Source organism: Ostrea edulis, chromosome 2 (genome assembly GCF_947568905.1).
Source record: "Ostrea edulis chromosome 2, xbOstEdul1.1, whole genome shotgun sequence".
Classification (NCBI taxonomy): Eukaryota; Metazoa; Mollusca; class Bivalvia; order Ostreida; family Ostreidae; genus Ostrea; species Ostrea edulis.
The window spans coordinates 85,964,877-85,983,203 of record NC_079165.1 but is presented as its reverse complement, the minus strand read 5'-3'; the positions used below and the strand labels follow the sequence as shown (position 1 = coordinate 85,983,203).

Here is an 18,327-nt window from a genome sequence, read left to right as displayed (position 1 = left end):
AATCCTTGGTGGAGGGGGGGGGGGGTTGCAGGGGAGGGCGAAGTCAGTGGCGGATTTAAGGGGGGCGCAGTCGTCGCCCCCCGCCCCCTTAAATTTTTTTAATTTAAGGTAACTCTTGTTATCTTGTTTAGTGAAAAATGTATTAAACGATAAAAGAAGCAATAATTTCTTCCATTCCCGGAGAAATAAATAACAAAATCTTTTGATTTTTTGAATTACTTTATTGAGAGAACTTAATTTTCCCAGAAACCCTTAAAATTTGCGTCATTTTACTAATTTCACTAAATATTAAAAATGACACATTTCAAACCCTGTAAAATCTGGGAGCTTCCGGGGGCCAGACCCCCTGCTTCATAAAGTGGCGCCCCGTAACCGCAATTCTTGGATCCGCCCCTGGAACAAGTGCGTTCTGACAAAATAAAACGTACATGCATGCTTTTTTCGACATCTATATACAAAATATCATATTTGTGAAGGGAGGGAGGGGGTCTCCAGGCGCAAGATTCCTCATTGCTAGCAACATGTATGTTCAACTAGTCCTTAAATATGGAACCGATCGCGGTAGTTCAGTGATATACCCTTTGGTTCGTAACCGTGAAGTCGCTTGTTCGAATTCTACTCGTGTCAAACTTTAGACGTAAATTAGTTAATACTTTCCCATACGCATTGCTATCTAAAAGTGAGAATCACGGATCTTTCGGATAATGTGACCTTAAAACCCTGGGAGAAAACTAAAATAGGCTGTTTCTGCTACCTAATTCCATTCATGTACTGAGTATTTGGCAAATAGATATATATTGTTTAAAGAATCCCCACTGCTACGCCACTGTGCCCGTACAGTCTATTTGTGGTACGTCACCTGCAGCTGGTGACAGCTAAACATAAGTGGGACCTAAACTAATGAAATCCTTCGTAACAAATCAAAATAAACAATCCCTCGGATGCAATACAAATGAAAGATTTTGCAATGCAAATGGAAATTATACAATGCAAACGAAAACGTTATATAATACAAATGGAAAATATAGAATACAAATGGAAAATTATACAATACAAATGGAAAAACATACAATACAAATGGAAAAACATACAATACAAATGGAAATTATACAATGCAAATGAAAAATTATACAATGCAAATGGAAAATATAGAATACAAATGGATAATTATACAATGCAAATGGAAAAGATCAAATATTGCAACGTTTGACATGCCATAATAAACACCATATGCAGGTGATAATGGAATATTGCTACGTAAATATGGGAAGTTGACGATGGAGAAGCTGAAAACTGTTTGTCATACAGTTGAGTTGTCAATTTGCCGTTAATGTCTACTTTCAATAAAATATCTAAGTATGAAGCAGAAGCGGATGACTCTGTGGTGTCCTTCATTTCGAGCTCACAGGGATATATCAAATTGACATATGAATGAAAGTTATTATTGTTAAGGCCAGATGATATAAACAATTTTTTCTATCTTTAGCACTGAAGAGTTCCCATGGTAGAAAAATAGTTTGGTTGGTTTTGGTTTTCTCATTTATAGTTGTTTGGAACTCTTCTGTGTTTTAAGAGCAGGAAGGGGGTCAGTAAACAATGGTGCCAGAATCATTCAGGAGGAAATAATCAGGAAAAATTATTGGTAAAAAACGTCATGAAAGGTTACAGAATGCTACGAAAGGTTATGCATTATCCCTTGGACGTAAGATAGTGAATGTTGATGTGATCGAGGAGAAGTTGGAATCAAGAAAAAATTGTTTGACTGGTGATAATTTACAAGAATGCCTAGGAAATGAAGACACGTATCCATCTGATGTATCAGAGAGTGAAGAATCGGAAGAAGAGCATGAGGAGATGATTTGATGGAGAAGTGGGAGACGAGTTGTGGAACTTGGAATTCTAGTGGACAATTTGGGAAAAGGTTGTGCTGCGTGTGGTAGACCACTAGATTTAACAACGCATAAGACATTGTGAGGACGGAAAACGTTATGGACTTGGATCATTGCTATATATGAGATGTCAGAAGGAAGCATGCAGCCATCTTTCTCCTGTTTCTACTGGGAAATGTCATAATGCAGAAACTAACGTAAAATGGCACATCAAAGAGATCCTGTATTAGGCATTTCTTTATTTTTTTCAGAGATGAATAGCAAAGGAAAATCAAGAGTGACAAAACAAAAACATAAAAAAAAAAATTAAAAAAAAACAACAAAAACAGGAAAATCACAAATGCCATTGTAAATTATTTTCAGAAATTGTAAAATTTTACTCTTATATTATGGGAGATAACTCTTCTTTGTCTTTAGAAAATCAGCCAATGTGATTTTTACAATTTTGCTTCTACACAGAAAATTCACCCCGTATGGTATATGATTTTTAAGTTTATATTACACTTTAAACATTAAGTCAACATATTCCATATATGTAATTTTATTGAAGCAGCAATTGATATTTTCCAAGTGTAAAATTTGTAATGCATTAATATTTTACATGTTATGTTGTAAATCTAATATCAGTACACTCTGTTCTCCCTGACAACCATTGTTTTAGGTATAGAAAAGGTAAACAAATGAAGAATAAACTAATTTACCATGATAACTATTGTTTTGTACTTTTTTGGAAATACAGAAAATATTTCACTCTCCAAGTCAAAGGGGAAAAGAATTCAAGGAATTATCCACTTTTATAAAAGAATGACATCATATAAAGTCTCTTCGAAAGAAAAAAAAATTGTTTGTATCATCTGCCCTTAATAGACAAAACGCCATCGATATATCGAAATGTCGAACTGAAGGCCACAGCGAGAGATTTATTCTTCTCACGTAAAAGTTTTTGAATAAATTCTGCTTTATATGAATATAGAAACAGGTCAGCTAACAAAGGAGCACAATTCGTGCCCATGGGAATTCCAACAGACTGTTGGAAGACTTGATCACCAAAGGCCACGAAGATATTGTCAATGAGGAACTCTAGCATATTTTTTATTTCAATTTCAGAGTACTTGTGCGTGGAATCAGAGTGGTATTTAACAAAGTAAGTTTTTGAATGACTGATCACTAGATATGAATGACACACTACACTATATCTATACAAATTGTTAAGTTGGGTTAATTGTGACCGGTAAACCGGTAAAGGTGTTTTAAAAGAGACATGATTGCATATATCAATTTTGACAGTTTAAAACTGATGAGAGATCATACACAGTAGGTGACACATGCAATTTGATGAATAAGATCAATCCATTTCGTCTATACCTTATCTATCACCACAGTAAACAGACATTGTCACTTTTAACGGTTGACCAGTCTCAGGTTGAAGGACTGTGGCATGTTTGTAACCCCTAATTTCCCATCCAGAGGAGGTAGACGATCTTGATCCTCTGGCTTGACTTCAAACCTTTGTAGAAATCTGGTGAAATAGAGGAATAGTTCCATTCTGGCGAGTGACTCCCCAAGACATGACCTGCGCCCTGATAAATGGAATGATATTTAAGTGCATGAATTTGCCGTGTTATTCCGAAAACAACATTAGGTAACATTATCGGTTCGACATTCCATATGAAAGAAATACATTTTCCATTTGTAATAAAAACTCAACATACGTAGCCCAAATCTTTCAGTTTCTTATATCAGTACCTATTGAAAAAGGAATCAATTTGGTTTTCTGGTCCCCACAACATTTTCCGCTATCATCCATAAATCTCTCTGGTTTAAAGTTGGAGGGCTCAGAAAAAATTTCAGGATCCGACATCACAGAATCTAAAGCACCAAAAACAATAGCACCCTTAGGGAAAATGTATCCGTTGTACTTGAAATCTTCTTTACTTGTATGTGGCACATTTAGAGGAACCAGATTTCCCAAGCGCTGAACTTCCAGAATAAATGCTTCTACCCTTGGTAATTTATCCTTGTGTTCCATTTTAGGTTGTCCCTGGCCGATGACGTCATCAATGTCGTTCTGGAGCCTCTTCTGCCAATCCTGATGATGAATTAGGTACAGAAGCATCCACCTCAATGTAGTTGAAGTCGTTTCAGTTCCCGCGCCAAAAAAGTCTCGTACACTGTGATTGAGTTGCTCATCTATTACAAGGAACGAAAAATACAGAGAACATTATAAATATAAACATTACAAATGAACTTGTAAACAAAATTTGCACATAACGATACTGCTATCATTCGTAGAAGAAAAAACAAAGTATCATTTGATGATAAGAGTCCTGTCCGTAGTCAACAGACATACCCTAGCCTGTGCAAACATCACTCGACGCTGTTCGTAGGTAAAAAGTTACCTAATTACCAGGCACGTATGTCAACAGTTACATAGATACCAGGCACCTATGTCAACAGTTACCTACATACCAGTCGCCGTAACCTAGTGGTCAGGGTGTTCGCTTCACAACTGGGAGGCCTGGGCTCGATCTCAGCGCTGTGGCAAGCTTAGGATGTCCAACACGAACAATGACTTGTTGTATGAAGTGAATGCAAATATGAATATAAGATCTTTGCTTTTCCATCAGTGGACACTTAGTCAATGATTTCTTCGCGTTTACTACGTATCATTGACAGGATCACTGAAAATACTTTTATACACGAGCAAGGATGCAAGGAAACCTTTATCAATGCATTTTCTCTAAATTGTCCCAATATTTTGAAATGTTTAAATAATTTTCGTTACGTTTGTTATAATTTTGAGTAAAAGTGGAGTTTTCAAACGTGATAGCACTTGTTTCTCATTCCCTAAACATTGCTTATGGAGATGTGAAGCGGTCAAGCTCAAACATCACTCAGATGCAGCAATCATATGTGGTGTATATACAGCTAGAGTAAAACAGATTATCTGAAAGGAAAATGATGTACGGATGAAATATACAATGTACATGCATTTCAGAATTCATGAAGGGTGAAGGTAACGAACAGTGACCAAACTCATAACTCCTATAAGCAATACAAAATAGATAGTTGGGCATTTGAGCTTTTAGGAACCATCATGGAAAGAAGTATTTGATGTAGTCAAGAAAGTAGGTGTGCATCTGCACCAAGACCAAATGGTATCCAGGAAGTGTCCAGAAACGTGACAACATCCGTGGAGGCTACTGGTAAAAAGCGAAAGGAGAAGTTATCACACAACCAAAATACGTAGTACCAGCATACTGGTAAAAAGCGAAAGGAGAAGTTATCACACCACTTTTTGACCATATCCCTTCTAAATGTAGAATGAAATATATGGATACTACATGTATGTACTAAGGGTTGTCAGCTAGAATCTTTACATGCCCATTCAGCCAAAGTGAACCAGAACGATGGTTTGATATGTTTCAAAGTGAGCGAGGATCGTTCAATAGATGAGTCTACGAGTGAACGAAATAAAAATACATGTACCAACATGGCATTCTGCCAAAGATAACATGATCATTTATGTAGTACGAAATCACCTTGACGAACACTTATAATAACAACCAAAACACCTTAGAAAATGGATCTGTTTCCACTGTTTTACAGCTATAGATCTCAACATTGACTTTGAAAAATTCTAAAGGGCAGCATTAGTAGACAGAATAATAGCGTTTTGGAATCGGAGAGTAGATAAACGCACAAAAGCATAGCTAAAAAAAGAGGTCTTGGAACATGAAAAACTGTCTCTAGAAAATGCTGACAATCTAAACAAAAACCCAAATCTTATTTCAATAAAAAAAAAACATGGAGCTAGAGAGCCAAGGTCCTGGATTGTATATTGTTTAACGTCCCTCTCGAGAATCTTTCACTCATATAGAGATGTCACCATTGCCGGTGAAGGGCTGTAAAATTTAGGCCTATGTTTGGTGCTTACGATCTTTGAGCAGAGAGGGATCTTTATCGTGCCACCCCTGCTGTGACACGGGATCTCGGTTTTTGCGATCTTAACCTAAGGACCGCCCCCATTTAGTCGCCTCATACGACAAGCAAGGTGTACTGAGGACCTATTATAACCCGGATCCCCACGGGTCTTGGCATTAAAACAAACGAAGCCTGTTTCAATAAAAACAGGGAGGAAGGGAATAAAACAGTAGAGCTAACGGGGGGGGGAGGGGGGAGGGGGGGCAAGAGGGCCATTATTATAGAAGTTATGAGATTGATCACTCTTCGTTATCTTCACCTTTATTGGAGTTATGGGATTTATCACTGTTCGTTTTCTTCACCTTTATAGGAGTTATGAGATTGATCACTGTTCGTCATCTTCACCTTTATAGGAGTAATGAGATTGATCACTGTTTGTTATCTTCACCTTTATAGGAGTTATGAGGTTGATCACTGTTTGTTATCTTCACCTTTATAGGAGTTATGAGATTATCTTCACCTTTATAGGAGTTATGAGATTGATCACTGTTCGTCATCTTCACCTTTATAGGAGTTATGAGATTGATCACTGTTTGTTATCTTCACCTTTATAGGAGTTATGAGATTGATCACTGTTTGTTATCTTCACCTTTAGAGGAGTTATGAGATTGATCACTGTTCGTTATCGTCACCTTTCATTGGAGCATACATATCTTTTATGGTGATCAGTATGACAGTAATCATACTTACAACTACAATTGCTTCTACGATCAGCTTATGAGGATCTATTATATATTGTATCAAATTTGCAAAGGTGAAACACATCATAAACACCAGATTGCTTCTTGTGCGGAAAAAGAGGAAGTTTACAGCACACTATCAGGATGCAACATCACTCTTACACGGGGACGATATACGTACATGTAGCAACAACAATCAGGTCTTCTATGAATTAGCTGAAGTTATGGAAATGCAGATGGAAGAAAGAAACTTGATGAACAAGCCTATCTATATCTATATCCATGTGTGAAGAGAAGAATCAAGCGAGAAAGAAAATCTGGAATAAAAACCTAAGCTGGTGAATGACAGCTAGATGTAGAAGCTGTAGTTCCTTGGTATTGTCGCGACGAAACTCACATCCGACGTGATTCGCTGTAAAAAGGCAAAATATGTAAAACTAATGGTAGATTGCAAAGACACAGGATGCCACCTTTCCTGTCGAGGTGGATGATAGTGGGGATGTTATTCTATACATTAGACTGATATAGAGAAGCAGTAGTAAATATTCAATAACAAAAGGCCCATAGGCCTTATCGTTCACCTGAGTATTAGTTAAAAGTATCACTAGTCCCAAAGGCTGTTAAATCCAAAATAAAATTCCTGTTCTGAATATCTCAGCTAAATTCTAATATTCAGCAACAGTATAAAACAAAAACTTAAATGCCCTCGAAAGTGCAGATACTGATGTAAGACTTTACACAACATAATACATGTTCTTATACTACATCAGCAAACTTAAAGGAATTCATTAAATGATAAAGACAATAATCGCTATAGTAAATTTGACTCCATCCTGAAACCAAACCCTTACACCCTAGGGTCACGAAATTTAATTTTTTTGTAAAGGACTACCTACTCCTTCAAAATATCTATTTAGTTTCATTTTAGCATCAATAGTATTAAAGAAGATGTCATTTAAATGTTTTACACATCCACCCTAAGTTCCGGAGGGTGGAGGTATCCTGAAATTTACAATTTGTATCACCCTTATTTCAAAGATGCTTCATATCGAATTTGAAAAGAATTGGAATGATAGTTATCAAGATGTTGAAAACGTTCAATCGTTAGTACATTCATTCAATGACCACTTGGCTACATCCTAATACCAAAAGCCCTTCCCGTGGGATGATGAAATTTACAATTTTGATAAAGGGTTACCTGCTCATTCTAGATATCTACGTTGTGTCAATTTAGTATCAAGAACATTAAAAAAGATGTTTTCAAATGTTTTACAGATAAATACTATAAACCAAGTTTGGCCCCTCCCTGTAGTCAGAACCTCTACCCAGAGGATCATGACATTTACAATTTCGTAGAAGCCTTCCTGCTCTACATAACTCTGCATTTAGTTTTTCTTACAGATGTGCAGTTGTTTAAAAGGTTTTTTGAAAATTGGTCAATTTCTGTCATATTGTTCCGCCCCTTAGGTCCCAGGGGTGCAGAAGTCCTGAAAATTTTCTCCACTTTGTCCAAACAAATGTTGTATACCATATTTGAAAAGAATTGGAATTTTAGTTAGGAAAAAGTAAGAAATGTTCAATTGTCAACGTACGACAAACGATGGCGGACACAGACCAATTGCAATCGGTCACATGAGTTTAATCATCCTAAACTGGACTGAGCAAGGAAGGAATTTTTTTGGATATGGATGGGGGGAGACAGATGTAGCTGGAAACCCATCATCGATGTCAGTTGATAGATCCCTGCACCCTCAATATGAGTGTGAATAGAGCCAGGGGTTGAAAGACATGAAAAGTAATGGTCTCGGTCTAGGATATCGGCGGTGTTTGCAGTAATTTTAGCCACACAATATGTAAATAACTAAAAGATATTTTGGTACCAGTAGTACACATGTCCCTGCACCTCCTCAATCCTAGTAACTGCCACGCACATTAACGGTATAAATTTTTTATTTGCTATCGGCAAAATATTCACAAGAAATACATGAACCTGTATACCAGTACATTGCATTACCTGAAAGCACAGATTACATTACCTGAAAATGTGGTGTCCTCTTCTTTAGCTCTTCCTTTCTGTTCCAGAAGAAAAGCATCAATGTAATCATTGATGTTATTCTCGTCAAAATTTCGTTTGTGTTCCTCCACTATTCCAGCTACGAAACAAAACAAAGAATCGGCGTATTCCGTCGCCCCACTGAAGTTAAACATTTTGATATGACGTAACCAAGGGAAAATGAAGGCAGGTGACGAGGCATTGACGCTGGTGAATAATTTATTTAACAAAGTAATGAGATGCTTGAACTTAGCGTTCTCGTAGTCAAACCTTTTCCCGAACAAAACTGAACAAATGACGTTTGATACAGACGTGTTCAGAAGCATCTGAATGTCAAAAGCCATGTTTTCATATTTTCCCAGTTCGTTCATTAGACAGTCTACTTCTTCAATGATCTGACTTTCCATGCAGCGCCTCCCGAATCCAAATTTACGCATCGTTGTCAGCGCGAATGTTCTCTGTTCCTTCCACAGTGGACCAGACGACCAGACAAGACCTATTAAAAATATGATAGTTGCGGTACAGCTCGTTCGATTCAATGGAAAACCTTGATCAGAGTTAATATGTTTGGTGAATTTTTTAATTGACAACTGAAGTTAAATACGGGGTCATATATTGCCAACAAAAGATTAAAGAGACACTAGAGCTCATTTTGCGGAAAAATCATGAAATGACAATTTTCCTAGCGCTTTCTCAATTTTTGTTGCATTGTTGAAAGTATGAACTTTGCGAAAATAACACTTATCTAAAGTTAAAAATTATCGTTTTAACGTAAAAATTAATACTTTTTGATGGCCTATACAAAAAAGATCGAGTCTCCTCCTTTCAGTCTTCAGACGCATGCGCATAGACAGTAAACAGTGCAGCATGTCGTCCAGTGAGAGAAAGTGTAGTTGATAGATCTAGAATTTTGACAGATTCTGTGAGAAAAGAGGTGAAAATAGAATGAGATAAAACTCATACGTGAAATAAAATTTACCTTGGTATCAGTTTGACCGTTGGAAAACAAAGAGCTCGGAGAAACCCATGTAACTCAGTGGCGGATCTAGGATTTCCGAATGGGGTGTGAAAGTCAAAGATTAGCCACAGTAATCGGCCATTCTGGTGCAAAATTTGGATTTTCATTCACAATCTGTGGCGTAAAAAAGGAGGGGGGGTCCTGCCCCCCCCCCCTCCCCCCTAAATCTGCCATTGAGACTAGCTGCGAAGACACTACTTTTAAAAGTAAGTGCTATTTTTATCTGAACACGACACGTGTTAGTAGTAAAAACATCGGTCAATGGGAACATGGAAGGATTTCTGTTGAAATAATGATTTATATAATTACTTATTTTAAGGAGCAGGGAATACTCTTATACTTGAAAGGTGAGTGTGGACCCCCTTGAAGGGGAATTTAAATAATTTCCTACACAACACCTTTGCTGTCATTCAAAACCACGTGATGTAAATAAGCATTCAAAAGTCCGAGTCAGAATGAAGAAACCTTTGAATTCCGAACGATCTTCAAAGCGCAGTTGAGGGTAAATTGATGCATCCCAATTGTTCAAAATTGTCAGTATCGATATGAATTTTATCATTTTATCAATACATGTTTTAAAAAACACTTTATTAAAATGTGGAAAATGAGCTGTAGTGTCTCTTTAAAATAAGGAAAGTGAAAAACGAAATTAATGAAAATGTAATACCAATGATATTACCTTTTTTAAAAAGCTACAATATATAATTCAACAAACAAAATCATCTGATAAAAACCTTATTTGCGAAAATAAAACAAACAGCAATTAAGAAATTGCCAAAAAACTATTGACAATAATTACATGTACAGCATGTTTCAAAATCGAAACATTACCCATCCCTACTGAGAATTCTGCCACAGTTATTGCAAAAATCAAAGGAATGTCACGTCCATTATTCTGCGATATACCTTCAGACGTAATAACCGATTATGAGAAAATTGAAACTCATCCCGCTTGCACTTCGTATTTCCCTAATGCAACAATTCATTAAATTTTATAATCATAAAACTTAATCAACGGATGTTGTAAAACAAATTCATAAATGACTGAAGAACATTTGTCATTCTGTATAACCAATCAATCGTCTACATTCCGAGAGCGATACACACGTAAACATGGCGATGCAGAGACAAGTTTTCTTGAACTGTATATTCAAGGCAATTGGTATAATCTGTTAACATCAAACTAATTACTTCAAATATTTTTTACTATAAATAGAATACCCCTAATATATCACCTTTTTCGTCAGCAAAACACAAGGTTGGTCGTTTCAGAAACTGTCATGACGTCACAACTTGACCTAATTCGTAGCTATATAGGAAAACGATCGGCTGTATATTTCTTAGCCAAAGTAGAATATAAATAAAGTTCTTGGTTTCGTGTATGTTACAGGATAACCTCCTTGATCTCGAAATGTTGTTTGAAATATAAAAGCATTGACTTACGCCTCGGGTTTTATGTTTCAAATCAACATTTCGACCATACATGAAAACGCGATCATGTATTTCTTAATTTGACGGCTTGTTATCTGCTATATAGTATATCAGCCCTCGGGCGAACCAGTTAAAACTGGTACGTAAACACATAACTATTACCCTGTCATATTCCTCTCTACCACCACGTCAACTACAATATTAAACGAGAGAGAGAGAGAGAGAGAGAGAGAGAGAGAGAGAATCAGAGCCGTCTGGACAGACATCAAGAACGTAGGACTAACACTCCATCTTTTAGAATTATTCAATTTTTCTTCCATGAGTTCGGTTAAATATTTTGATTCTTTTTAACCTTTTGGGGCTACCTTACTGAATTATGAATTCTATAAAAGTACCTTTTTTCTTGGCAATAACTTCAGCAGGATAAGCGTTTGGTCGTTCAGAAAACATGTCACCATGTTTAAGAAAAAGTTCTCGAATGTTTTGATATCCGTGGACGACTATCATAGGTTTGTGGAAGATCATCACAGTGTAGATATCTCCATACATATTCCTCAGTCTCCTGTGTGCTTGCACGGCTTCTGACGGTTTGAATAGGCCGACATTTCCAATGATGGGGTAACATGTCGGACCGGGGGGAAGCCCCTTGCGTCGTCCGGTCAGACTCCAAATCAGAGAAACCAATAAAAGAACAATGGCAATAGTTACCCACATACTACTGTCAGGTCCAGTGTTGAATGAAATACTCCCTGACAATTATTCGAGATCACTATCTATCAACTTGCAAGCTGGTATTTTAATGTGTGTTTACAAGACGAAATACATCTGACCTTGATTTACTATATAGCGAAGGCTGCCGACGCTCTGGTCTGTCACCTTGTTGTATTTGTATAGAGGCTTAACATGTTAAGAGGCTTTCTACTGGTGTCACTAAAATGCTGTATTTGTACGGAGGCCTTTAAGAGACTTTATATTGGTGTCATGTTGATGTATTTGTAAGCCTTACGGAAATTAGCCTCTGAGCTTTTGAGCACAACTGCGCAGGATCTTACAACTACAGTAAGTATTTATTTACTGATCCCATTGGTGTAAACATATTTCACATCACTTACTGAACCCTATCCAGTTGAAATATGTTGTGTCAATTCAAATTTTGAAAGGGTTTAGCAAGTACTATTTTTTGTGGCGAAAGGATTGATTAATCAAAAAGTTCTAAATCAGCATGATATTACAACACTGTATTTCTGTTTCATCCAATATGTTTTCTATTTATGATTTACGATAAAAGTAGTTGAGACTTAAAACTAGTTAAAATGTTGTAATTTATTAATGTGGTTGATATATTTTTCCAAACAGAACACCGATTCTTAAACAAAAGTTCAAACTGATTTAGATGTACTCGAAAGTTATTTAAAAATTCATTATTTTCGCCGATAATTATATAATTTGATCTCCAACACCCACTTTTTTAGTTCCATTTTAAATTTTTAACCAAGACCTTGAAAATTATGTATAATTTTAGAATTTGACATTACTCTAGATATGTCCTTTTCAACTCTCAAATTTGATATAATGAATTTTTTTGTATTTCAAGTGCCAAAATGTCATTATTTATTTCCATTACTAGTATTAAACTTTTTCTTTTATCTGCATTGTTAGAGGACATTATTATGTATCTATCTAATGTAATGATTGATTTATGTTGCGTTGACACCAACAGACAAATTAAGAAATCTTGAGTACATTTAAGTGCAAAATGGTCATGTTTAGTACACTATAGCTCAATAACAAGTATTGCGACCCCAGTTTTTCTTTTTAATTCCATGTAGAAATCAGAATTACACGACCAAAAAAATTAACATTACTCCAAATCTCAAATGCAAACCTTGATAAGTGCATGTCTACGAGAAAACCATGCAGTATGCTATTCATGTTCATTTCATTTCATTTTATTCAGGTATAAAATATCATAGAATGTCATGATTGTAAATTTGAAATAACAAATTGAAACCTGGCATAATCTATAGCACTATGCAGTTATAACAGTTAAAGAATAAGTAACTATGAATATCATGACAAATGATGATAAAATAACCTAAGGGAAACCCATAAAAGCTTAAACTAGGTTATTTCCAATGAGGTCCTTATATTTATACAATATATATGATCAACAGACAAAAATAAACATTACATGACTAACAATTGGAATTTTGGCAGGTTCTGATTAGTAGTTGCATAATGCGTTGAAAAATGACAAGCTTCAGACATATTTTATAATAGAATACTAAAGTGTTAAAAAATACTAGTAAGTATTAAACAAAATTGGACATTGTATCTGGTTATACCCCTTGCCTTGCTGGCTAATAGGGACTTTACAGCTTTTTTAAAACTTTGCTTAGTCTGTTGTATCTAAAGTTAAATTATTCGAATCCTTGATAGCATTGTAAAAAAAAAACCCAAGAAGATTATTTGCCTTTTATCTTAGGTATGATAAAGTTTTTGTTTGTTGCACTTCTAGTATTATTATTGTTTAGAACAAATTGATCACAGAGCTAATGTGGGGCTTTACCATGAAATATATTGAATACATGGTTCAATCAAGCTCTGTCATCCACTCTTAACATGTCCAAAGAATCTAGAATGTCACTAGAAATGCTAGCTCTAGGACCTAGATTTAAAATGAATCTGACAACTTTGTTTTTGGTTACTTGCAATTTTGTTTAAGTTGTTTGCCAATACCACAACACCAAGAAGAACATGCATAATCAAAATAGCATTGTATTAAAGCAATGTTACATGTAGGTTTTCAGTTTCACTTTCTTTTGTCGTAATTATTCATTTCAACGTATTTTAAGACTTTTCTGAGAATTTGTCAAAATCTGGTATTCGACACAGTGTACAGTGCCTTCTTTGGTTACCATTGGCAACGTCATCTTACAGGACAAATAAAAGTTAAAATTTAGAGTTTTTTAAGTAGATTTATTTCATTTATCAAAAATTTCAGAAAACAAGAGGCCCATGGGCCACATCGCTCACTTGAGTCACCTTGGCCCATATCTGAAGACTTTCCATATATATTTGCATGTAAAACCTTGGTCCCTATTATGGCCCAAACTACCCTTTGCAAACTTGAATCTACACTATGTCAGAAAGCTTTCATGTAAATGTCAACTTCTTTGGCCCAATGGTTCTTTTAAAGCTTTTTTTTTATATTTGTATGTAAAACTTTGACCCCCCCCCCCACTTGTGGCCCCATCCTACCCCCCGGGGACCATGATTTGAACAAACTTGAATCTGCACTACGTCAGAAAGTTTTCTTGTAAATATCAGCTTTTCTGACTCAGTGGTTATTGAGAAAAAGATTTTAACTATATATTTGTATGTAAAACTTTGATCCCCCTTGTGGCCCCATCCTACCCCCGGAGCCCATGATTTGAAGAAACTTGAATCTGCACTATGTCAGAAAGTTTTCATGTAAAAATCAGCTTTTCTGGCTCAGTGGTTCTTGAGAAGAAGATTTTTCCTATATATTTGTATGTAAAACTTTGATCCCCTATTGTGGCCCCATCCAACCCCCAGGGCCCATGATTTGAACAAACTTGAATCTGCATTATGTCAGGAAGCTTTCATGTAAATCTCAGCTTTTCTGGCTTAGTGGTTCTTGAGAAGAAGATTTTTAAAGTTTTTTTCCCTATATATTTGTGTGCAAAACTTTGATCCCCCCTTGTGGCCCCATCCTACCACCGGGGGCCATGATTTGAACAAACTTGAATCTGCAATATGTCAGAAAGTTTTCAGGTAAATTTCAGCTCTTCTGGCCCAGTGGTTCTTGAGAAGAAGATTTTTAAATGACCCCACCCTATTTTTGCATTTTTGTGATTATCTCCCCTTTGAAAGGGACATGGCCCTTCATTTGAACACACTTGAAAGCCCTTCACCCAAGGATGCTTTTGGCCAAGTTAGGTTGAAATTGGCCCAGTGGTTCTGGAGAAGAAGTCGAAAATGTGAAAAGTTTACAGACAGACGGACAGACAGACGGACGCCGGACAAAATGTGATCAGAATAGCTCACTTGAACCTTCGGTTCAGGTGAGCTAAAAACAAATTACATGTCTAGACTTGTGTATATCCATCAGAAAAATTCAAATATCTTAAATGGGGCAAAGAGAAATAACTCTTACAACTTTACAATGTTCTAAAAACAGAAATTCGCTACCTTAATTCTTTCACCCATAACAACTGATACGCAGTTTAGAAAAAAAAAATTAATATGTTTGAAAAAGTCTTTACACAGTGTTTTCTCAGTTACTTGGATTTTTTTCGGAAAACAAAAAATAACAATAATGTGATAGAAATTAAACACACCATTTTGACCATTATTTTACCATAGGGGCTGATATTAAACCACTTAAAACCAAACTCTGTGTAGCATTACTAATTTTAATATATTCTAATATTATTGGGTAAAAGGATTACAAACATTTGATATATAGTAATAAAAAGATATTTTTTGCATTTATTTATTATTTTTATTATCATTTTTATTTATACAACATTCCGGAAAAGATGGATAATTCTTGTCTACTTTGTTTTCAAATATTCAATGAAAGGCAAAACTGCAATTATAAGTAATAATGAAGATATGCTCTAAATACTATAGTGTAATATCATAAATACTATAGTGTAATATCATAAATACTATAGTGTAATATCATAAATACTATAGTGTAATATCATAAATAGCATGCATTAGAATTCAATTCATCAACAATAATACTATAGTGTAATATCATAAATAGCATGCATTAGAATTCAATTCATCAACAATAATACTATAGTGTAATATCATAAATAGCGTGCATTAGAATTCAATTCATCAACAATAATACTATAGTGTAATATCATAAATAGCGTGCATTAGAATTCAATTCATCAACAATAATACTATAGTGTAATATCATAAATAGCATGCATTAGAATTCAATTCATCAACAAGAAAAAAAAAATTGTTACATGTGGAGTAGATAACAAAATGTTAACTTTCAAAGATGAAAAACAAATATTTTGAGAATTAAAAGTTAGAATGTCACAAAATTCTCGTAAAATATTACTGAAACATTTCTTTAACATAGAAAAATTTAACTGATGCGGTTTAACTATATCACAGAAAAAAATTATTATGTCTGTAGGAAGACATTAAAGGGACATGGACACGATTTGAGCTGAAAATTTTCCTTCATTTTTTAAGTTTTAACGTTTAGAATGGTTAACTAAGGTAATACTAATGATTGAATGTCAGTAGTGAAGGTACATGGGAGATACAGAGGTTATAAGTCCTTGTTATGTAAACAAGGCTCGTGCCATGTTTTTGTTTACATAAGTTAAATAAACTAGTAAAAGTTTCGTTTAACCCTTTCTCTACCGGCACATTTTAGAGGTTTTTAAAGGCTAAATGACAATATTTTTAAATCGAGTTACATCAGCATGTATCATGATTTTGGGTAGGCATATGACATATGCGTTTGTTAAGAATTGGACAGGGAACATTTTTTTATAAAGTTTGTCATGTTATCCCATGACCCCAAAGAGTTCTTCGGGTCAAGGGTCATTTAAGTGCACATTTTTGAAATCTTTTTTTCTCTGGAATATATATAATACCACCCCTCTCACTAGATTACAGTCAAAAATAGGAAATTCTAAATCTATGAGTCTTTTAAAATACTACAAAAACATCACAATCAAATTAATCAATTTTATTGACAAACAAATATGTTTGGTTGCTAAGTAACAACACTCAAAGTATAATTTGCCTTTCTACATCCATTCGACACAATTTAAACATAATTACATTGCATGATGATTAGTAAATGTCACATTATTTTAAAAATATAATCTTTGACTAGATCGTAATCATTTTAAAAAGTTTTTAACGTTTAAAGCATATTTTTTCAATTTATAAGTGAATTCTTAACACAATTAAATATTTTCTAGTCTTTGGCACATCTCATTTTGCTTTAAACACGCTATTTTCTATTAAACAGTCTAATGTAAACAAAAACATGGCACGAACCTTGTTTACATAACAAAGAATTGCGAGCGTTGTATCTCACTTATAACTCAACAACTGATATTCAAATTTTGGTTCACCATTAGAAATACTTTAATTAAGCATTGTAAACAATAAAATTGGAAAAATAAAATTTGAAAATTTTCAGCTCAGATCGTGTCCATGCCCCTTCATTCTTCTTCCACCGTTAGATGGCGAGACTGTCTGGTTACGTGCGGCGAAAGGTCACTCCTGGGAATTCTTCGAAATAAATTTCATCTCTGATACGAATTATACACTTTGTCTAAATCCCGTTCTTACCAACGTAAAATAAGCATCTGATGGTCACAAATACTCCATCACTGTAACCGAAATTTGCTATATTTTGTCATGGGTCGTGTCTGCACTCCTGTTACATTCTTTTTTTTGGGGGGGGGGGGTTACATGGCCCAGTACTGGATTGGCTATTTGTATGTATTTGGTCAAAGTTACACACTCACATTTAAGATATGAATCAAAATAAAAAAAAATTCTCTGAGTAAGAAAATCCAACATCAAATGTAAATATATACACTGTCCATGTAGTTCTATCTTATTGTCCTTGTCCCCAATATAATAATGCTCAATGTCTTGACAGACAGTGGACAGGCGTGCATCCAGGAATTGCTGTTAGGGGGCCAAGTTTATAAGGCAGGGGTCTAAGGGCCGTCGTGAGGCCACCAGTGGGTCCAAAGCGAAGTCCTGGTGGGGGCCAAGCCCACGGAAGCTCCTGGATTTTACAGATTTTATAGAGCTTGAAATATGACTCCTAGGTAGATAGTTTTACTAGTTACTGTCATGTTTAATAAGGTGAAATCAATAGAATGACGCAAATTTGAAGGGTTTTAAGGGGAAAAAATGCAAGTTCTCTCAATAAAAGTAATTCAATAAATCAAAACATTTTATCATTTATTTCTCCGAGAGTGGAAGAAATCATAGCTTTTTTTAGCGTTTACATTTTTCTAAACAAAAGATCACGATTTACCTTAATTTTGAAAATTGTAGGGGTGTGCGTCGATGCGCCCCCTTAAATCCGTCACTGCCCTATCGTTTGGCGGGCCTACAAGGGGTTGCCGAACTTTCCCATTGTTTATATATCTCCATAATACAGACAACCTATACATCTATTACACAGGTCCCCCGAACGTTTCCATTGTTTATATATCTCCATAATACAGACAAGCTATA

The 18,327-nt window shown here is 35.3% G+C and overlaps 1 protein-coding gene across 2 annotated transcripts; it reads right to left on the bottom strand.

Moving 5' to 3' along the window:
* Positions 1 to 203: 203 nt before the first annotated feature.
* On the bottom strand, positions 204 to 18,038 carry LOC125680652 (cytochrome P450 2U1-like). Of its 2 annotated transcripts, none has more exons than XM_048920352.2 (4): positions 11,451 to 18,038; positions 8,590 to 9,102; positions 3,636 to 4,079; positions 204 to 3,469 (listed from the first exon to the last, which is right to left on the bottom strand). In XM_048920352.2, exons 1-4 carry the CDS (start codon positions 11,767 to 11,769, stop codon positions 3,291 to 3,293), a joined length of 1,455 nt encoding a protein of 484 aa, XP_048776309.2. In that variant the 5' UTR covers positions 11,770 to 18,038; the 3' UTR covers positions 204 to 3,290. The 2 variants fall into 2 exon arrangements, with proteins under 2 accessions (XP_048776309.2, XP_056011253.1); XM_056155278.1 differs by having other exon boundaries at positions 3,348 to 3,469; positions 3,602 to 4,079.
* Between the last annotated feature and the right edge of the window lie 289 nt (positions 18,039 to 18,327).